The 23,352-nt window shown below is 39.7% G+C and overlaps 1 protein-coding gene across 2 annotated transcripts in view; it reads right to left on the reverse strand.

Moving 5' to 3' along the window:
• tsnare1 (T-SNARE Domain Containing 1) overlaps positions 1–23,352 on the reverse strand; it is a 311,127-nt gene that overhangs the window by 181,166 nt on the left and 106,609 nt on the right. For both annotated transcript variants that reach the window (XM_049584042.1, XM_049584041.1), the window contains 2 exons: positions 16,205–16,282; positions 12,033–12,102 (listed from right to left, as the gene is read on the reverse strand). In XM_049584042.1, the coding sequence (XP_049439999.1) occupies positions 12,033–12,102; positions 16,205–16,282 (148 nt within the window). The remainder of the gene's footprint in view (positions 1–12,032; positions 12,103–16,204; positions 16,283–23,352) is intronic.

The raw sequence follows: 23,352 nt of genomic DNA on the forward strand, positions 1-23,352 counted from the left end.
CATAGTGTGGCAAAAAGATGCAGAGAGCGACACCCTGTCCTTTTTGGCTTGTGTATGTTATAATCATACTGTTGGTGTCTGTGTTTTAGGTCTGATACTTGGCCCAGATCTGAAAGCTGCCTGTACTTATTCCTGCTTTCAGGTACACGGGACCGTGGTAGGCGTACCCTCCACTAGTAGACATTGGGCCTCATTCACCAACTCTTCTTACGAGGAAATCTTTCTTAAAACCCACTTACACAATTTTCACACACAGTTTTTTATTTGAGGTTTGTACGAACAGAATCTATGCACACAAAGAAACACTCTTCTACAGTTGTATTACGTTATAGGATTTATATTACAAAAGTATTTTTATAATTTGTAATCTTTATAAGACTTATTTTGATAATTTTACAAAAAGTACTATGCTTTTTTAAAATAATTACTACACTACCTCTTCAATTCAAATCAGTGATGTTAATGGGAACCATACTATCTAATAATTAGTGATTAATCACACCAAAAAATATCACTGGTGGCTCGGGCAGCCGGGACAAAAAGTGACAAAGCAGCGTTCTGTGTAAGTTATTATATTAATAGGCTCTCACCCTCTCTTTGTCTCTCTCTAAACACACACATGAATAGCTTGAACAATGCCACAGCGCTCATCTCTGTCCTCAGTCCTGACAGTTGCGTTACTATAATGCATACAGTTTGCATTTTGTGGTCTGGGTGGTTGAATAATAAATAACTTCAGCACATAATGCATCTTTTTGTGTCATTTTATATCCTCTCTTGATGCTACTTAAAATAACAGTTTGTTTCGTGTTCACTTTCTGCGGAAGCACCGCCACTTCAAACCTTTTTGAAAAAAAAATAAAAATTCTCAGTGTTTGGAGTTAGGTGCTCCTCCGTTTTGAGACTTTTGGGTCTTCTTCTATTTCTCTTTGGGCTGTCAACTTACAGGGACAGTTGGATTCATCATTCGAAGAACACAGTTGCAAACAATTCTGCCATTCAACAACATGTCATAAATCTGAGGTAGACTTTTCTTAGGACTTTTCTTAAGGTCAAATTTAAGAAAAAACTTAGGAAGATATTGGTGAATGAGGCCCAATAACCTTATTTTAAGGTTACAAAATGTATCTGAATTAATTAATATGGAGCATATTACCATAGACATTACTGTAATCTTACATCGCAATGTTTGCTGTGACAGCAGATGCGATATTGGCTCATGTTGATAATGAACCAATGATGATTCATGATCCAGGGGATGCAGGGTGTTAAAAAAAAAATATTTTCGCTGGCGGTCGTCATTTTCCTACCCTCTGCGCATATATGTCACACAAGATGAGATCCTGTTTTGTTCCTGTTAGGGAAATCATAGAAATGAATTCTTGAAAAAAAAAAAAAAAAAAAAGTGAATGAAAATATTTCTCAAAATGTTAAACTATCACAAAACTTCAATAAAAAGCTTTGTCCAAATTAAACGCCAAGTCCCTATGTTGCTACATATTTTTTGCCAAATGAAAGCTTGTCTCAATTAGAGGCCTGATCTGGTTACCACGCAGTTTACTTTCATAGAAGCTCTTTAGATGTTTAAAATCAGGTTGATGGCTACTCACTTAAACCAATATTTGTTAGCTGCTTAGATAGCTTAGCTTATCATATCAGCTTGCATACAAATATAAAGGTTTGAACTTTTGTCAATATGGACATGCTACACATATAAAGACATGTTGGCTCAGTTAGCACCAAAGAATAATTAATTCAGATTTATCAGCCTGGTTAATGAGAAAGACAAAAAAGGTGGTGACTTCCTACTTCTGAAGTGGTCATAAGGTCAAATTATGTGTACATTTATCAATTACCCGGTAAGTTATTCATATTCCTTTAGTCTGTAAGGGTCCTCAGATCAAAATGAAATGTAAATTAAAGCAGACTATATGATGTTCCTCTGGCTCTATTCAACTGATAGACGGGAGCTGGCCATGACACAAAGCAATGCAGCAGGTAACAGGCAGGGAAGAATGATAGCTGATGAAAACATTGATGTAAACAGTATAGTTACCAAAGTTCCATATTGTGGTCATTTCTGTCACCTGAGCCAATGCTATGCACTGAATGAAGAACATGAGATGCTGTGAAAAACTCCTAGTCATTAGTGAGGATACCGTAGAGCTGAGATTATCCCCACAAAATATTCGCAAAGGTCAAGAATGAACATCCATACATGGCTTCAGACAACCAGCTTTGCAAAGGTTTCATAAAGAAGGAAATGTATTCAACAACTTTGTTAGGCCTCAAAGATATGCAGTGTATGTATGTGAGGGTAAGTGTGAAAGTAACTGTGCTTGTGAAAAAAATCCATGAGATACCTTAACCAGCACTTTCTTTTAAACTCCAATTCCAATGTTCCCGACATTATGATGATTACACATGTATGCAGCACCTGATCCAAAACACACTTGACATTTCATACTTACATTTACAGGGATGTTTTTCAGGTGATTATCTATGAGAGCAACAGGAAAGTACCAGTTCAGTTCCTACATCACAAACACTGTAAAATTATAGCTATATGAACACACACAGCTGCAGTTATGAAATCCATCTGACATTTAAATGTGCATCTTCAATAGAACATACACCTACTGTTGGTTCACACATACACATGGCTGTAGGAAAGCTGCGCTTCAACGTGGGTTTGAGAGGCAGAGTGATGCCTGCTTGTTGTGTAAGAGTGGAGGAGGATGAGGTGGAGAGGTGCATCCACACAGTCATGATCTGAGTCGGAAAAGATGGCTGTGACATTTCTACCCGTTTCCTGCTTGTGCCCGGCCATGTTTGCGTAAATGTAGATTTCTCAATTTTTCCTGGGAATTGCTTTTACATTTGCGATGTGATTACACAGTTCAGTAATTACCAGTTCTATAACTCAGGGGCCTTGAGTGTCATTCCTGTAAACATGTGGAAGTGGTTGATTATGTCCCTGCCACCATGTGTGTTCACGTGCTGGGTGTGATACGAATATTCCAACAAGTTCTTCTGATAGAGTGCTACAGGAATAAGTTCTAAAACCTGCAAATTTGTTGCCATTTTAGCACATTAGATTCCCTTGTCCGGAGTTCAATGGGTTTTTTAAAAAGGGTTATTGTCTAGATGCCTGAAATAAGGTCTGTAGTTAACCCTTCAAACCCTGCAATAGAAATTGGTGTGTCTACATTGGCACATTTACTTGGTGGGATGTCATTTCTTGGAGTCTCTTCAAATGCTTCATATCCCTAAAATGTCCAACCTAAGCTTAAAAAGTCGCATAAGTCTATAAATTATAACGGTTGGTAATACAGTGGTATTGAAACTGTGTCATTAAACAAATATTCAAAAATCAGACGTGTTCTCATCAGGTTTTGGAAAATAAAAACACAAAACATATTAACAAGAAAAAGAAACATAAGCCTCATTTTGCTTTTGAGATATGCAAAGACATGAGTCATCATTAATTCCTCTGGTGCCACTGCATGTTTTTGCACCATATAACATAATGCAATGACATCATTCCAAGTGTATAATCTGATGACACAGAAAACAGAAGCCCTAGCTTTCTGCTGCAAAAAGAATTAATGTTCTAGCTATTACGGTTTTTATTTTACATAGATATATATATGGTATTGTAATACATAGATATATAGGATTGTGCAAATAATGATCTCCTGTGGTCATTACTGGGGAATTCTCTGTGAAGTTATGGTGTAAACACGGCAAAATAATACATTTGCACCGTACTTAAGGTCAGGTAGCCTTAGGTCATAATATAATCATGGGGAAGGCAGAGACTTTAGTTTTCTGCTGCAAAAAGAATGAATGCCCTGTGTATTATGGTTTAGTTTGTACAGGATTATGCAAACAACGACCTCCCGCAGCCATTATGGAGAAATACCATTAATACCAGTAACGCGTTACTGCCCAACACTGCTAGAACTAGTAATAATATTAATAATATTGATAATATTACTTTTTCCAGTAACGAGTAGTGTAACTATTAACTAATAAAATTTCAGTAATAATACTTTAGTTAGCCCAAAACTAAACAACTCATTGCAGTGTTAATTTTGTTACCATATTACCACTGACTTGAAATACATTAGTCACATCAGCAGGTTCACTTTTGTAATCATTGTGTTGTGCATGCACGTCACAAAGCAGCAAGCTAGTTTGGAAGGTACGAACAGTTTACTTTAGCAGCTGGAAATATTCCCATTACTTTGATTTTGGTGCAAGGAAAGATGACAAGAACACTATTGCTGCAGGTAGTCTTTCTAAAACTCTTTCCACTGCGAAAACCACATCCTCAAATCTCCAGTCTGAAACACTGACTACAACTAATAGCACAACACAATGCTCCAGGAAATACACCACACCAAAGGTAAACCCTACTCAACCGTGGAGGCTGGCTGAAGCACTACAATGGCGCGACAACCAAAACTGGATTTTAATAGTATTGAAGCTTGTGGATGAAATGTTACTCCATGAGTGACTCTCCGTCTTTCAAGCAGATTTTTGGGAGAATACCAGTCACCAGACTTAAGACCCTCAGGTAAAAAAAGAAAAAACATTTGCATTCTTTTTGGAGACGCAATTACCAATGTTATGGGATGTAGAAAAGTAATACAATGAGTAGTGTTACAAATTATTGTTGGCAGGGAGTGATAAGTAAAGTTATAGTATTACTTCTGAAAAGAGTAATGAATGATATATTACATTTTTAGAATAACGAGCCCAACACTTAACATAAGGTCATAACATGATGGGGATGACAGAAGCCTTAGCTTTCTGCTACAAAAAGACTGAATGCTGGCTAATGCGGTTCTAATTTTAGATCTATTTAAACAGAATCATGCAAACAGCAATCTCCTGCTGCCATCTGTAGGAGGTCCATTTTTAAAGGGTTAGCACAAGCTTAGAGATTTTCACATTTTGTTCCACAACACAAAGCACGTCAGTAAATAACCTCATAGTGAATGCTGAAGCCTTTCTTTGTCCTTTTTCTTAAAAAAGGTGGTTCCTAACAAAGTAGCTGAATGACAGTACGGAACATCATCAGTCCAATGTCAGCCTTACAGCCTTGTTTTGGTGGTGATGCTGAAGTCATGTGACCTTGGTGTAGTTTGTTTATAGCATAATGATAGCGTTTTACTTTTGGCGATTGCTTTAGGTTTCAAAAATCATTAAACGTGGTGTTCATTTGTGAAGATTGGCTGAACAAAATGTGTAAGTTTATTGTTTTTTAGACAAGGGAGCCAGGGCAAATGTTAATATCTGTGTTAGCCTACACCTAAACATCATCCCTGCAGCACTCTATTAAATGTCTCTGAATGTGTATTCAAGTATTTAGCTGTAGCAGTGGTGCAAGAATTGTTTAGATCTTTATTTTAAGTAAAAGCATAAATACCATGGTGGAAAAATACTCCATCACAAGTAAAAGTCCTGAATTCAAAGTTTCACTCAAGTAAACGTATAAAATGTATTATCAAAATGTAGTTAAAGTGTCATATTTATCAAAATCTAATCATGCAGAATGCCCCCCCTTTCAGAGTGTTTTCATATATCAAATATTATTAGACTATTATCACTTGTACCTGACATATGATGTGATTGAAAAAAAAAACTCTAATCTTCTAAGTAATTATTTTTAAGCCTTAGACTTAAAAATATGTGTGAAAATGTCAAAAGGAGACAGGATAAGAGACAGTTGTCAGCCTATTTTCTAGAATTAATTACACAAATTGACTTCTATTAAACAGGCTGAAATTATCTAAATGCACTGGATGATTATTTCACTTGTTTTAAACAAATAAGACTCAACAGACAAAAACAATCTTGGTATGATATTTGCAGTGTTGAACTTCTGAGAGTTTTAATCATCATAAAACTCCAGCAATCACTTAAAAAAGTAAAAAGTACAATATACAGCCTATTCCTTTCTGGAATGTGGTGCAATAGAAGGGGTAAATACTCAAGTGAAGTACATGTATGTCAGTGCTGTATTTAAGTACAGTACTTTCTTAATTTCCACCACAATAATATGCAATTATATGAAAATAATTCAGGCACTATAATTATTTCAGTTTCACTTGCTCTTGTTTAACCTCAGCTCACTTATTTCTTGCTGCAGAGTCTTTTTTTTTAGCATTATGATGTAGTGTAGCATGCTGCGTATGCAAAGAGGCCGTCAGTCGTTCGGGGGCGCTCTCCTCCAAACACACCCCCATGCCCTCTGGCATGTTACAGCCAGAACACCAGTGAATGCCTAATGCGCTAACAAAGACAATGACGCTCAGGGGGTGCCGGCCATTAATCTACTTAGACTTTTTGCCGTGTGCATTTCCACGATTACAGGGGCGGGTCAAATTCTATTAACCGTGAGATTTGAGGGTTTTTTTGCCTGGAGACAAGCAGGCAGATGGCGGGTTACTGTTTTAACCACAGACACAAACAAGACTCCCTTTTATTTCACAAAACTCATGAGTCTTGTTTCTTGCAGAGGAACGTGTGTGTGTGTGTGTGTGTGTGTGTGTGTGTGTTATCAGTAAAGCAAATGCAGTATATGGCGTTCTTCAGTGTGTCTTGCTGGAGATCAGATAGCTGTTATGTATGTTGCTGTGTTGTATGTTGTGTATAATGATGAAGGAGACAAGGCACAGGAGCAAGGAGCAGAGAGCGTAGGGGGTGACAGTGGCTGTGTGTGATTTCCACTGGGTACTATGACATTCTCTATTTTCAAAACCACTTAAAACCCCAACCAGTGCTTAGCATTTGGATGAATTACTTCTCAGCCATCTTAAAGGAATACTTCATCCACAAACTGACCATTTGCATATCAATTACTCAATGTGTTTTACCTTGAATTCATGAAGACAACTTTTTCTTGCATGTCTCCATGGTAAACGGAGGATACAAAAAGGCATCCATTTTTAATGAATTACAATAATCAGGGTCCACATTAACAGCAAAACTATATCAAAAATCCGATTGCAAACTCTCACACAACTCATGCAGTATTATCCAAGTCATATGTTCAGTACTCCCCAAACACTCTGAAAATAACAATGTAAAACACTTCTGCCTTTGAGTGTTGACTTTTTAAAGCAGCACTATGTGTATTAGGCTTGCTCTATGATGAAGGTTCACCAGGCCAACTGATGGGTTGGTCACAAGCCTGTGGCACATCTTCCCATAGGTGACATAGACCACAGCTAGGGTGCTTCTCAGAGGTGCTGAACAGCGGTCTGTAGTTGTAACGGGTCCTCTTCCCAACTCGTCAAATATTGCTGCTTTATCAGTGGCCATTTATGTGTAAATATGACATGCTAGGTTCCCCTCCTGCTTTTGTTGTTGAGGCGGTGTGTCAGCTTACACTATTTACGTTCTGACTTTTCAACAAATGGTTCCGTTTTCACAGGAATCGCTAATTTCTGCTCATTAGATATATACAGTCTTCTTTAAAATACACTTACAACGTTGGTAAAACACCTCATTTTTACATTTATTGACTTGTGCAACAAATGCACGTGGTTGACTTTTTAAAAAAATCATCATGCTTTGGCTCAACATTTACACAGGAAGTGAACAGCAGGTTCCCAGGTGAAAGTTTGGTGGTTGTTGGTTCCATCCACCTGCCCTCCCACCCACTCGCCCTGTAGGGACTTTCCAGCTTTTCATATTACATTGTTACTGGCAACTTTTCAAAGTGACACTATCCAGTGGCACTTCAAACTTTTTAACTTTGTTTCGGCGTATCATACTGCCATGAAAGGTGCCTTTTGCTGTCATGGTCTGATGCCAAAAGCACTGCATAAACAGCGGTATTTGTTTTGAGTTTGGAATGAGAACAGGCTGGTCGTAGGAGTACCACCTTTAGCCTATTTAGTTCATCAGTGAGTGATCATCACAGTCTGAACAAGCTAGAGCATTTATGGGTATTTATGTGTGTGGGGTGGATCATATTTTGAGAGCATTAGAGTGACAGAAAATGAAAAGGCAAAAGTCATCCAGGGTGCAATACAAAAAAAAAGGAGAAGATGAAATTTGCAAATTTAACTGTTCGATATTTATTGTTGTTTGTTGGCTAAGTTCTTTATTTGTGTTGATTTCTTATTAGCTCTTGTTCTTGAGCTGAATGTGCTAGGTCTAGTTTTGTCTACTCTGAATGTGGGCAAATAATTCAGGAAATAAAAAATGCTGTTCTGATTGACTGAAGTGGTTTGACTCCTGAGTAACCACCCCATCTACTATTACTACCCCCATGACACCAAACTAAATCATGAGACTACTTATAACTCCACCTAAGGTGTGTGTTAAGAACCTTGAAAAGCTACAATTCTTTGATAAGAATTAAGACATCACTGCTGATGGCAGTTCACAGGTGTGTGACTCACTGATAGCACTGTGGATGCTATAAATAGCTGCTGCTGTGCGTAAGGACAGCCACTCTGGCATTGTTGAAGGACCTTGCCGATGTGACTATAAGAAGAGAACAAGTATTCAGAGATCGTTCTGAGTATCTAGGGCTTTTCTTCTTGAGTCATGTAATGAATTTAGAAACAATGCAGTTATTGTAAATCTTCAGGCTTTAACAACTCTTGGGTTCCACACAAGAGAAACATTTCAGAGGGAGTTGGCTGTGGCCCCGCTGTGCGTCACATAGAGATGGTACAGGGGGCCTTGTGTAACACCATGGAACGCCAAGGGGCATGACAGAGCATTGGTTCTTCCTGAACCGGGAATGTCAAAGAGTTTGTATCTCTGCCAAGTCATGAATCCACAGTTTTATGCATCTGGTCTCAAGAGTTTGATAAACTAGCTTTGATATGGTAAATGTATTTTAAAGGCTAATTGTGTTTTCTGCACTGACAACGTTAGGTGACTGACAGTTGGAGCACTGATATGAAATGATATGATATGATGCAGCTTAGATGGACATGAAACTCTCCTGGTTGAATCCTGAGCAAAATGACTAATATCAACTGATAAAAATAACTGATAGGGACTGAGGTTTAAAGATAATTCTTGGCCTTAAAAAACAGCAGTTGAGAAAACAATATTAACATAAAGTCCATCGAATGGTTCCTCTTGATGATCTGATCATGCCATGATCTTCATTATCAGGGGGAAGATAAGTTTTTAAGCCAACATGGATGAGAACTCCTCGGAGTGCTAAGACAAGCATCTACAATCTCATGACAGCTGGGTAAACTCCATCTGCTGATTAAGATCATGTGATATGATTTAAAGCTCCAGACACCATACTAAATGAACCTTGTACCCTCTGGAAAATTTGACTCTTGTTGGGGGGGAAGAAGCTTGCAATCAGCATTTACCATACAGAAAAACCATTTACCTAAGCCCCAGATAGCTATGATTATCATTGTCATTTTTGGATTATGTGTCTAAAATGTTTTCAAATTTTGTCATAAGACTCAGATCATATTAAAGTGTGTCACAGAGAACAAGAGAAAACTGTTGAAACGGCAAAAACAATGGCTTAAAACAAAAGCCTGTAGTGAATGAGCTCTAAAATCACCATTCAATTCTTGACTGGTTTCCGGAATAATCTTTAAAAACCCAGAGCTGCTACACAACACAACAAATCATAGTGGATGTAATTTGCATCAGTCGGAGGCACTGGATGTGTTGTTTGCATCCAGCATCAATACTGCTGAAGGAGAATGGGCAGTTAAAAATAAAAGCAGCCAAGCATTGTCAGTAAGTTTCCAAGGCGATCATAAAAAATATTCAATAGAATTGATGACATGCCAGCCAACACAGTGGGATATAATGCATTTTAAACAGACACAATCATCTTAGATTGGCCACTTTGTCATCAGCTTTGAATCTGGTAATTGCTGGCAGCTCAACTAAAAAAGAATAATCAATATGAAAGAGGACGATGAAACAAAGAGAAAATAAGCACTTTTCTGGAAAGCGGAGATAAATGAAACCCTTACACTGAGCTGGACCTCGTATGTACAATGAAATTGTAGTGGTTTTTAGGAGGTGCTTCTGAATGTGTATCTCAGGGGTGAAGCAGGCAGAAAAAGGCCCTATGTGTGCTTATATAATGTATGCTATTAGATACTATGTGCTATTATATATTACTAGCACAGACTGTATAAAATAAAAGACGTAGTCACTTCCACTTTGAAGCCTGGAGTTTGGCAGTCACCATTTTGGGTTTTCAGAATCAGAAGTGACCATATTTGGACCAAAAGGTGGCAATAACCCTCATGCTAGCTGCTAGCTTGGTTAGCTTGGTGCAGTTACAGTCAACAGTTAACTGTGACAATGCTAATACTAATTTTCACTACTGAAAAGCAGACTTAGTACTTTTAGTACAACCAACGCTGAACAAGACTGTTTTAGGTGACCAACACATTACAATTAACTTCCATGAACTGAAAACACACTCAAATGGCAAAGGCTACAGCTACACCTACAAATCTGGGGTTACGCCACGGTTCAAGATTCAAGATTAACTTTATTGTCACACAGGGTGGGAAATTTGTCTTCACCCATGCTGCAGCCATAAAACACAACATACAACATAGTACATAAATAAATCAACATTATACACCAAACATAACAATAACAATGACCTTGATTATGCGCTGGTCCACAACACGCTGCCAGGTAGTGCATGTACCTTAACCACCCAATACATGTACATATCCATGTACATAGGTTTTAAAGAATACATTTATAGAATTTCTGTTTTAAAAATAAATAAAAGAGATGAATAAATAAATACATGGCAAGTGCCAAAAATAATAAATAAAAAATTGGTTACGGTACCTAACCAATGTTGTCACTGGCTTTAGTAGCAACTTGTGAAAGATTGCACTCACCTGTAACTCTCAGCTGCTACACTCTTAATTATGCAAACTTTAGGCCTTAATAAATTTTCACCCCATGTACAGTTGTCATGAACAATGAAATTAGCTAAAAAGACCAAAACCATTTGTTGTACCAGGCTGTAAACATGTAAAGTTGGGGATGCTATCTATCTTCCGTCTTTGGGGATTGACTCACTTTTGGAGCCAGCCTCAAGTGGCCATTTCAGGAACTGCAGTTTTTGGCACTTCTGCCTTGGCTTCACTTTTCAGCCTTGTAGGTTGCCACTTGTTTGATCATTATTCATTCATTACTATTTAAAATAGGAGGTTATTAGTGACTGTTTTTATGGTGCTGAAACTAATGTTTATTTCAATAAATTATGGATTAATGGTCATTATGACATGGTCATTGATTAATCTATGTATTGCTTAGTTTGTAAAATGTTTAAAAAAAAAAAGAAAAGAAAAGAAAAGAAATGCTGACACAATTACCCAGATGATAATGTGACAAATGTATTGTTTTGTCCAACCAAAAAGATTTGTTTCGCTGTAATCCCAGACAAGGACAGGCTGCAAAATATCACACTTGAGAAGCTGAAACAATGAAAGATATAATTTTTGCTCGAGAAATGACAATTAATCATGTATTAAAACATTCACTGATGCATTATTTCAATAAATTAACTGGTTAATTTACTAATCCTTTGAGAATATTTGATACAATGGTATTTTCCATCAGTGCATCATCATGTTAAAAGTTATTCATATGTATGTTACAGTGTGTATGTAAAAGTTTGTTTGTAAAGTAACAAGTAACTATAGCTACCAGGGTCATGTAGTGGTGTAGAAAGTAATACTTCGCTCTAAAATGTTGTGGAGTAGAATAAAGTGCTGCATAAAAATTCTTCACTACCCTGCAGTGAAGATTGTTTTTGTCTTACCCCTGATTATTTCTGCATGAATGTGCACACACTTGGTGTCTCTTCTTAAGAATAGTACTATAAAATGAGACCATCCAAGTAAAGTACAGACATCTCAAATGTATATTCTAGTACAGTAAGTGACTCAATGTACTGAGTTACCACCACTGGTGTGTGTGTGTGTGTGTGTGTGTGTGTGTGTGTGTGTGTGTGTGTGTGTGTGTGTGTTACTCACAGACTCTGTCGTAGTTCTGCTGTATCTCTAGATGTTCCCAGTGATTGCAGATTCTTCTCTAGTGTTACAACTGGAGGAACAATACAAACAGTAATTGTGTATGGGACTCAAAAACACACTCGTACTCATGACATTAAAGGGCGAGTTCCCCCCAAAATCAAGTATACATTTTTACTCTTACCTGTTGTGCTGTCCATCAGTGTAGATTGTTTTGGTGTGAGTTGCTAAGTGTTGGAGATATCAATTGTAGAGATGTCTGCCCTCCCTCCAATATAATGGAACTAGATGGCACTCGGATATATTTGAAAAACTCAAAAGCAATGGCTCTTTCAAGTACCCAAGATTCTGTATGGTGATATGGTTGGCTGATGCAGTTCGGTGGAAAGAAAATAGTTCCTACGTGAAACTGCTCAAAACAAGGTCTGTTGATTATTTTTGTGTAACCAGGTCATGATTTCTGGAAAGAGACATTGCTGTTGAGTTTTTCAAATGTATGTTTTTGGCATTTTTTAGCACCACAAGCCTAGTGCCATCTACTTCCATTATCTCAAGGCGCAGCTGGGGGGAGGAAGGGGTCCAGTTTGGGGACCTCAGAATTGCATCTCTGCTTTTTGCAGGTGATGTGGTTCTGTTGGCTTCATCACACTGTGACCTCCAGCATGCACTGGGGCATTTTGCAGCGGAAGAGGCTGGGATGAGATTCAGCACCTCCGTCAGGTCATGGTTCTCTGGCAGAAAATGGCAGATTGCCCCCTCCCGGATGGGAGAGAGTTATTGCTTTAAGCAAGGGAGTTCAAGTATCTTGGCATCTTGGTCATGAGTGAGGGTAAAATGGAGCGTGAGATGGATCAGCAGTTTGGTGGGGCATTTGCAGTGATGGCGCTGCACCAAACCGTCATGGTGAAGAGAGAGCTGAGCCGGAAGTTGAAGCTTTCCATTCACTGGCCCTTCTACATCCCAGCCCTTACCTTTGGTCATGAGCTTTGGGTAGTGATTGTGGACGCCAGTGGCCAAAATGAATTTCCTCCATGGGGTGGCTGGGTTCAGCCTTACAGATAGGGTGAAATCTCAGACAGAGAGAGGGAGCACAGAGTAGAGCCGCTGCTCTTTCGTTTTGAAAGGGGTCACTTGAGATGGTTCAGGCATCTGATTAGGATGCCCCCTGGGCATCTCCCGTTAGAGGTGTTCTGGGCGCATCCCGCTGGTAGGAGGCGCTGGGGCAGACCCAGAACATGCTGGAGGGATTACATATCTCATCTGGCCAGGGAACACTTTGGGGTCCCCCAGGAGGAGCTGGAAAGAGTCACTGGGGAGAGGGACATCTGGGGTGCATTACTTGCTACCCCCTCAACCTGGCCCCAGAGAAGTGGATGAAAATGGATGGATGGATGGATGGATGGATGGATAGTTCCATTATATTGGAAAGAAGGCAGACATCTCTGAAGCCAGTATCTCCAACACTCAGCAACTCACACCAAAACAATGTAGTTTGATAAATAGCACTACAGGTAAGAGGGTAAAGTATCCCTTTAAGTCTAAAAGAAAACTCTGCATTTTTTCTTTACCATGAAACTAATTTGAGTCTTAATTAAACTCACATCTTCGATTCAAAATTACTTTGATACTAATCTAGAGCAAATTCTACCCATGCTGCTGGATTTCATCCTCGTGAAATGGGTGAATAGTGATGAAGAGAAATGACAACTAACAACCAATGATACACATTAAATGGAGGTAAATTTACAGTTGCTTAAGATTCCCTAATACTACTTTAAAACTAGTATTTCTTAAAAAAAAAAAAAAAGCTAAATCACAGCAAATCTTTTTCAGCTACCCTTATGCTAAATTCTTTTAAATCTTGAGCTCAACCCTGAATCTTAAATTTAGCCCTTACTCAAGATTTTATCTTAAAATAAACCAAAAGAATATTTCAAACATAGCACCGTTTTAAAATCTTAAACCTAACCTTAAGACATGCAGCTAAATGTGCATTAAACCTGTTGCTAATAGCCCTTCTCACACAGAGATCATGCTATAGAACTGCTACAAAGCCCCTTTTTTATCTCGTCTTTGCTATTTTTTACACAGAACCATATGACAGCAGCATCATTACGCTTAATATCCTGAAATCATGGAGGTGCAACAGGTATGACGTTTAACACAACAATGTCTGCCTCTAGTGTGACATAACATGTACACATTGGCAGAGTTTTATAAACAGTGAAACTGGCATTAACATGCTCAGTTGGCCACCAACATCTTTTGTAACTGATATTTGCTTGAATCTAGGTTGTGACATCAGGAGACAAAAACTAAATGGGCCTCATTAACGATCTTATTCTGCGCATAAAATCAGTGCACACACAAACTCAAGAGAAAGCTGTGATGTTTTTTCTATGCACATATTCAGGCCCTGACACACCAGTGTCAGATCGTCAGTGAGCATCTATGAAGGTGAAGGCTGTTAGAAACAGCTGATAAGCCGTTCGTCCCTCTCTTCAAACATGTCGATCTCTGATGTGCTCTCTCCTGAAGGCATGGACTGTAATATCTTCCAGCAAGGTTAGATACTCTATCTTAACAGCTCCTTGGAGGTAGATCAGAATCTTTTATATACTCTGAATGCCTGTTAATGGGCTACCAACTAATTAACATATGTATAATAAAAACTGTGATACTTCATTTTCATGGTTGAATGTTTTAATTAATCATTGATGGGAATGAAAGGGTGTCATTTAATACATTTGACCAATGCATTAGTAAATTAACCCTTTTAAATATTGTCTATTGAAGCCTTTTTAAATAATTATGGTTTTAATATCTCATGCATTTAGTTAAAAGCTGCATGTTTACATTTCCTAAGACAGCCAGCCTTTATAGGTTTAGCGTAGGTCTGAGGCAGTTCTAAATTTGTTCCCACAGTAGGTACATAGTCAGATGAGAAAAATATTGATGAATCTCAGATTTCTACTAAAACGTTTGAACACATGGTATAAGCACAGGTTTGTGTGTACACACTGTTTGCGAATGGGGCCCAATATGAGGATGACGTCTAGTGCCAACGTCCATTGATGTAGAACACTGGCGGCAGATGATGTTGATATTTGTAGGTTTTAAGTTGTGTTGTCAAGTAACCAAAAACCAACACCTTCCAAATGTCTCATGCCAACATCGTCTGGACGTAGAATAATGACATTTAGTCATAATGTATAGACCAAAACCCTGCAACGTCTGCAAAATGTCATAATGTTGACCATACAACATAAAATTTAAATGTCATAAGATATTTAAAATATGGTCAACCCAATTTTTATTCCAACAAAAATGTATCATCTGTCCAAAGTCTTTCTGATGTCATTTTGATGTTCAGTGCCTGCTGGGTGACAATAACATTCATTCACTGTCCATGTTTTATGGTGGCTGATGAGCTCTCAGACCTCATTGTTTTCCTAATTCGCAAACATTTTCAGCTGCTGTCCTTCTTCTTTGAGTTAGCTGCTAACTGCAATTAGCTGCTTTTTAGCTGCATTCTAGCTGTGTTTCAGCGCTCTTACTACCTCCCGTGGTAGTGGCAAGACCACTCTGTCCCTAAATTCCGCAATCTTTCCTGTTATACAGAACTGCGAGGCGGCATAACAGCGCAATATTCCCACCTTAAACAGGCAGTGCAACAGGGGCTGTGATAATTTGACCCCTTTTGCAACATCAAAATGGAAACTAAATTTAAGCCTAATTTAAATAGTGTATTTCCTCTAATCTTCATCATAGAACCATTTCCTAATTTTAGACCAGCTCGTACTTGAGACCCAAACCATAAACTAGTTGCAACCCTCATATAAACCAACGACTACTTCTAATTCTATCACTAGACCAAAGTTTTATTCCTAGAGTGATCAAAACCTTAATTTAATCCTAGTACTATTTATAATCTTATGCCAAAATTCAAACCCTAATCCTAAAACTACCAGAACTCTAATCTTAGAATCCATTTGAAGAAGTGCCCAAGGCCAAAATGTCCTTGGTCAAAAGTCTCAAAGTATTTATGTTAGGACTGGAGCACAAGGACAAATGCATGTGCGCGTACGCACGCACGCACGCACGCACGCACGCACACACACACACACACACACACACACAGACGCTCAGTTTTAGTGATGAATGGTCTTTTTTACCGTTGGCGTTGATCTGGAAGATATTGGAGGAGGTCTCCTGAAACACATCTTGCAGTTCTGAGGGGCTGACCTGTGTGGCTTTGGAGAAAAACACGATATCAGCAAACACTTCTCAGCCCAGTGGAGCGTGACACTGCAGCAGACAGAGAGCTGATCACACAGTGACTGCATGTAGGGACAACCGTCTTTGTGCTTTCTTTTATCAAAACAGTAGATTTACATAATTTCAACAAATGTTAAAGCCGCATTTATCAACATTTTTAGATCAACAATGGATCACATAACTGTGTGTAATGTGAAAGGGATCACTGCAGGTGAAAATTCTACAGAGTATTTCCATCCAACTGTGCAGTTTGTCTGAGCCATATGGGGTCTTTTAACCTCTTTTACATCATGGTTATGGTTTTCTGGTACAAGAGCTTAATGCAGTATTAACTCTGTGTTTGAAATGAGTATTGATATAACAATATGTCAATTCCTCTTTGCTCAATTAAAATACTTGGAAACTTTGTGTATAATATTCCTTAATCCATTTGAACCCTTAAGTGCACAGCTACTTGTGGAAATATACCAAATATTACAGCAAAGGACTGCATTACCTGTATGATACAACATTAAAGGGATAGTGCACCCAAAAATGAAAATTCAGCCATTATCTACTCACCCATATGCCAACAGAGGCCCTGGTGAAGTTTTAGAGTCCTCACATCCCTTGCAGAGATCGGCGGGGGGAGCGGCTAGCACACCTAATGGCTGACGGCGCCCCAGACTAACGCCCAAGAACACAAAATTGAATCCACAGAATATCTCCAACATGCTCATCTGTAGTGATCCAAGTGTGCTGAAGCTGTGACATAAAAAGTTGTTTCGAAAAACGTCATTTGAACTCTGTTTTTAGCCTCACTGTAGCCTGTAGCTCTGACTGCTTCTCTGTGCTCCGTGTTCACGTGTGCGCGCCTGCGCAAGACCAGCGAAAGCATGAGCTTTGCTTACCCGTGTTTACATCATGTGACACGTGCACCGCAGGGAGAGACAACGTAACCACAGTAGCTAAAAGATCATTTGCACTACGGTCTTTTAGCAAAGGACAGCCCAACATGTCTGAAGACTTTGAAACTGAGGAGGAACAGCATTTCTTTGTTGAGCCGTATTTGTTTGAGCCCGAGTATACGGACGGAACTCAGGCTACTGGACGAAGCAGCCGCAGCAGCTCATGAGCCTCAGCCAGCCGCAGAATACCAGAGTCAAGCACTGGAAACCTGGTGGTGTACTTGTTTCAAATGCAAAGTAATGCCAACGGATGAGGAAAGTCTTTGCTGCTCAGACTGGGAATTGGCGATGCCTGCACTTGAGAATCTGGACATCAGTACTGACGAGACTGCTGCTCTTCAGAGACTGTGCATCACCGATCACCATGAGTTTCCAGCACTACTGACCCGTTGGTGTTTCAGAGACATTTTTTTACTTCCCCAAAATCAACTGGAAGAAAAGGCAGAGGCCCGCAGGACCAGATGGCAGGCTTTCAGAGGAGTAAGTCATTCATTTCTACCGTAGTTCGGGCGGACTATGGCGCTGGTCTCGGATATGTGGTTACTGTTGTCTCCCCCTGTGGTGCACGTGTCATGTGATGTCTCGCGCAAACGCGCACACATGAGCGCAGAGCACAGAGAAGCAGTCAGAGCTACAGGCTACAGTGAGGCTAAAAACAGAGTTCATATGACGTTTTTTCAAACAACTTTTTATTTCGGCACACTTGGATCACTATGGATGAGCATGTTGGAGATATTTTGTGGTTTCAGTTTTGTGTTCTTGGACGTTAGTCTGGGGGGCCGTCAGCCATTAGGTGTGCTAGCCGCTCCCCCCGCCGATCTCCACAAGGGCTGTGAGGACTCTAAAACTTCACCAGAGCTTCCCTCGGCTTATGGGTGAGTAGATAATGGCTGCATTTTCATTTTTGGGTGCACTATCCCTTTAAAACAAATCATAATGGAATACCATCTAAGTCTTTAGCATGAGACTTAGTTTGGACAGGAACCTTATTCTTCTCAGCCAGGCTTTATTATTTATACTGATGTATCTAAAAATTTCAGTTATTTATGCAGGCACCAACAAGGCCACAAGACTGTGGGAATAAACAATTGCCTAAAGATACACCATGAACCCAGTCACCAGAAAAAATGTTGGCACTGGTTATGGTTAGGAAGAGATCATGTTTTGACGTAAAATACCAGGTTTTGGGGGCACAATCCCCGCTGGATTGTTTGTAAAAAACAACTGGTTTTTGTGCCACTATCTCCACTGGGAAAACACAGATAGGTTGCTACAATACACCCACGTTTGGAGCCTGAAAAGCCTTTGGAAACACAGCAATGGCTCAAAAAAACTCAACCAGTTTTGATGTTTGTTGTTCTTTAACAGAGGTCTGCAGCTTGGCAGGTGTCTCTCCTAGGTGACACATAATCCACCATCCCCTTAACCTACAGATGACAGTCAGCTCATACTACGTCACTTTAGAAACATTGATATGATATGTATTTAATGTACTGGTGGTACCAAAATGTTCTTCTGGTGAATGGACTGAATGGTGAATGGACTGAATGGCCACTAGATGCAGTAGCAGCACTCATTTCACGATAAAAGGTGTCAATTCCTCAAGCCTAGTATTTGCGTTATATGATGTTTTGACGCATCAATAGGCCTTGCAGTGGGTACAAGACTGTGCCATCATAAATCTACTGGACCCCATGACAGATGACACTGATGTCCACTGGTGTGGACATGTGTTTCAGTGATCCATCCACAAGAGGACAGCCGAAATACATCACTGTTCACACCTCTGTCTATCATGTGTCTCCAGCTGACCACTTTGTGACTGCCTACGTCACTTACAGTAGGTTAAAGTGCTCCACACTCTCGCTAGCTGCTTGCTAACATGCTTGCTAGTTCCATTTGCGGTTGGGTTGGTACAGCTGGAGATATCGCTGTCAGCAGATTTCAACATGTGTCCTTCCATAGGGCAAAACAATGAACAGTCACACAACACTTCAACTCTTAAAATTAAAAAGGGCAAGTTATACAGCATTAGCGCACTGTCAGCAAAACAACGACCATGTCCTGCATTGATTGCATGTCTGGGACGCATCAGGATACATTAGCATTTTCACTACAAAAGATATGTGGTCAGATGCATTCCAGACTATCTTAGCAAGTGGTTTGAGTGATAGATACATATTTGCCCAAACTTGTATTTCATGGCTTCAATAACTGAGTGAGATGGCACTGTACAGTAAAACCTCATCCAAGCTGATGTCACTGACACAATGTCCTGGTCTTCTACATTCTGTGTTTTCTCTTGCTTCCTCAAACTAATGCTTTCAAAGCTGCCTTAAATCAAACAGTATTCCATGAAGATTTATTTATTCATTCATCTATGTATTCGTGAATTCATTCATTGATTTTTTAGTTGCTGTGGTGCCTTTGCACTGCAGTTTCCAGACTTTTCTTATCAATCAAACAATTGTGGTCAGCATGGTGACATTTTTTCCTAACATATTGTGAAAAGTACATAGTATAAGGATTTTCCTGGTCCACCACTTTGGTCAAGACTGAAATATCTCAACTATTTGATTAATTGACATGAGATCCGATACAAACTGAGATATATTGTACTTTTTTAAACACCATCATCAACTTCAAATTTCAAATAAGCCTTATGCCAATCACTATATACCTGCAAAACTTACAACATTTCCATTGGTCTTGGCTGTACTTTGTGTTTTCTTCTATTTTACACATATTAGCATGCTAACATACAAAACTAAGATGGCGACCATGGTAAGCATGATACGTGCTAAACCAATTTATGTCATGTTAGCCTCATAGAGTTGCTAGCATGGCTGTAGGTTTAATAAATTGTGATTAAAATGTTCATTTAAATACCAGATAAAAATATTGCAAACTTATACTAATAATCACTGTGGGTGAAATATAAGCACTAAAGGTGCTTATATTTCTAGTATTTTATTATTTTGCTTTCACCCCTAGTTGAGTTAATTAAATTCATTTACAGCAATATCACATGGGAGGTATTACTGTGGGATCACTGTGTCACACACTTAATGAACTGCAAAGTACACAGAGGATACAAGCTCAACGCACTGCAGCTGAAACTGTTTTCTGATTAATAAGGGAAAACCCCCACACACATGCTGCCGCGCATATGTTATGCTATGGCTTTGATGCAAATAAATTCTAACATTGCTTCCTCAACAGTTCACAATCAGCAGATGGATTTAACAGTAGTTTAGCTTTTGAATTCATGCTAAAATCACACATCTACTAACAGAAAGTCCTGTGGTTGGTCTGTGTGCTTTCAGAACACAAACAAACAGCACCAACGTCTGGAAGTAGACAGAGAGCCTCCTGTTCATGTGGTCTCGGTCCGGTTGTTTGTGCTGCACCAGAGTTAAAAGCTTTCACACCATCCCAAAGAAACCGTGCTCACCAGGCAATCACACCAGTGTTCATTTTAACTGAACCAAACAGGTAACATGTGTGAGCCACTGAACAGCGTCAGTTTGAATTGGGTGGGTGGGAGGTGTGGTGGATGGTTTCAACAAAACCTTGACTTTCACCTGGGAGCCCGCTGGTCAGTCACCAAAGAAATGCAGAGCCAAACCATGATGTGTTTTCCAGTCTCACAAGGTGCTTCTGTTGCACAACAAAATAAATGTAAACGGTGTTTTTCAGACATAAGTTTATTTTGAAAGAGACTGTATGCATTTAACCTTGCACTCCGCCCCCATTTTGTAGCGAAAACGCCTAAAATGACATACCCAAATTAAAATGACTGTAGCCTCTGAACCGCTCTGACTACTAGGGGTGGGGGAAATTTCCGATTCTTAGATGCATCGCAATTTGGACGTGGACGAATCTGAATCGATTCACAAACGTCCAAATTTCATTACAGAAGGTTATAAATAATGCGGAATTAAGAAGCGCGGTACGTGTCATCTCCGGGACACTTTGGGATGCGCACCTGGAGCGGACACACCGACACGCCCACAAAGGAAAATAAACATGGCTGACCGCCACCCACCTCGCCGTGAGATCCGAACAGCTCCTTCTAATTTAAAAGTAGACGTGTGGAAATACTTCAGCTTCTACAACGCTGACGGCGGAAGCAAACTGGACAAGAGCCACGTTATATGTAAGCTGTGTTGTACTAAAATAAAATACTTTGGCAACACAACAAACATGAGAAGCTATGTAACTCGATTCCACCTGACGGAGGAGTCAGGGAGACGGCAGGCTGTTGTTGCTGCGGCAACTAGTGGCGCTACCGACCAGAGAACAATCGAGGAAGCAATTAGAAAGCTGCCACCCTCATCGGAAAAGGCGAAGGGAATTACGAAGGCCATCGCGGCATTTATTGCCAAGGATTTGCATCCTTATTCTGTCATGGAAAATCAGGGATTTCGAGGACTGCTGCATACACTGGAGCCCAGATACACCATCCCATCCCAACGCTATTTCACTGACACTCTACAACCAAACCAAAACAGAAGTCATGGCCTCACTGTTGAAGGCAGGTAGGATCGCAGTTACATGTGATGCGTGGATGTCTGTCGCCACTGAATCATTTGTTACTCTAACTGCGCATTTTATCTTGTGATTTAAGATACCTGTTGTCACCTTTGGTTCCGTACAACGAAGTTGTAACTTTCCAGTTTGCGCGCATTTCCATTTATATGTTTAATAAAATATAATGGAAATGAATTCAACTGTTTCTTATTACAAATACACTGTTTTTAAAAATTGCATGTGTTGAATGCTTAGTGCTCAGTGAGACAAAAAGAAATGTGTGTTGTGAAAAAGTGCATCAATATAAATAAATTAAAGATGCATCAATAATCGTTTTATAATCAAACCGTAGCCCCTGAATCGTAATCGTTATCGAATCGTGAGGTGCCCAAAGATTCCCACCCCTACTGACTACGTGCATGCATGAGGTCTTGCCAGAAAGCAGACTCTCTGAAGTTTCTTGTTAAAGTCTTAGAAACACTCTAGGTGATACAGAGACAGAGTAATGGGCCTCTGAAAATTTTGCCTAAAATAAAATAAAAAATTATTTTCAGGATGAATAACTGTCTGTGGCTTCATCTGAGCAGGTAAATGACACTGTGGGGCTGTAGGCACACTATCAATGCACATTTGTTTCAAATTTGAAGAAAATTGCTCAAAGTATGACCATTCTACAGTGTTTTTTCCATGAAAAGATCCAGGCGGAGCTGCACGTGACAGAGCGCTCACTCCGCTTCAAAACAGTACTATCAGTAATCAAACAACACTCAGCCAGCTTCAAACATCGTACCTTATTGAAATCAGGTGTGATTATGATAGCTGATGTTGTTTATGACAGAAACACCATAAAATATCACCAAATAAAGCCATATGAAATGTGAAAGTTGTGATCCTACTTTCTAGGCGGTATGTCTCAGCCAAAAATAGTTAGTGGCAGGAGTGAGACTCTTACCTTTTATAAACCAGCTACGTGTCCTCTAATGGCTCGGCATGAGATCGCGAGTAATCCTTTGACTTTTCCCCTCAAAAAACGGCATGACATGGCTTGTCACCACTCATCGCAATTTTGGACTTCGTGTATTTATGCTGCTCTGGTGCGAAAACGATAAGGAATAAAACAAAAAAAATGCCGGATTCAGGAAGCCGAGAGCTTCCGGTGATACCAAGCATCACATGGTTTGATGACGTAGTGCGCCTGTGAGATCCCATTTAACAGAGGGAGGGAGCGCGGACGCTGGCGTCCGAACAGAGTTAAAGAGGTTAAAGGTTAAAGGACAACTATTTTTCAACCTGGGCTCTATTTCCCCATGTGTATGTGTGCGTATGATTCATGGGTACCACTCGTTCTAAAGTTTCAGTATTGAGCCGCGAAACGAGCTAAAACGGTAATGGGGGCAAATGCGTCCCGTATAAAAGTGCTTTTTTTTTCCGCCACTGACCGGTTCAGATCACCAGTGCTATTTCTGCAAACAGCATATGGTAGCGGCCCTTGGGCAGTGGTGAGTGTGAATGAGTGGAGTCAGCTGTCAGTCAGTGTTGGAGCAGAAAGGCGGAAGTTGTCCCCG

Source organism: Epinephelus fuscoguttatus, linkage group LG8 (genome assembly GCF_011397635.1).
Source record: "Epinephelus fuscoguttatus linkage group LG8, E.fuscoguttatus.final_Chr_v1".
Classification (NCBI taxonomy): Eukaryota; Metazoa; Chordata; class Actinopteri; order Perciformes; family Serranidae; genus Epinephelus; species Epinephelus fuscoguttatus.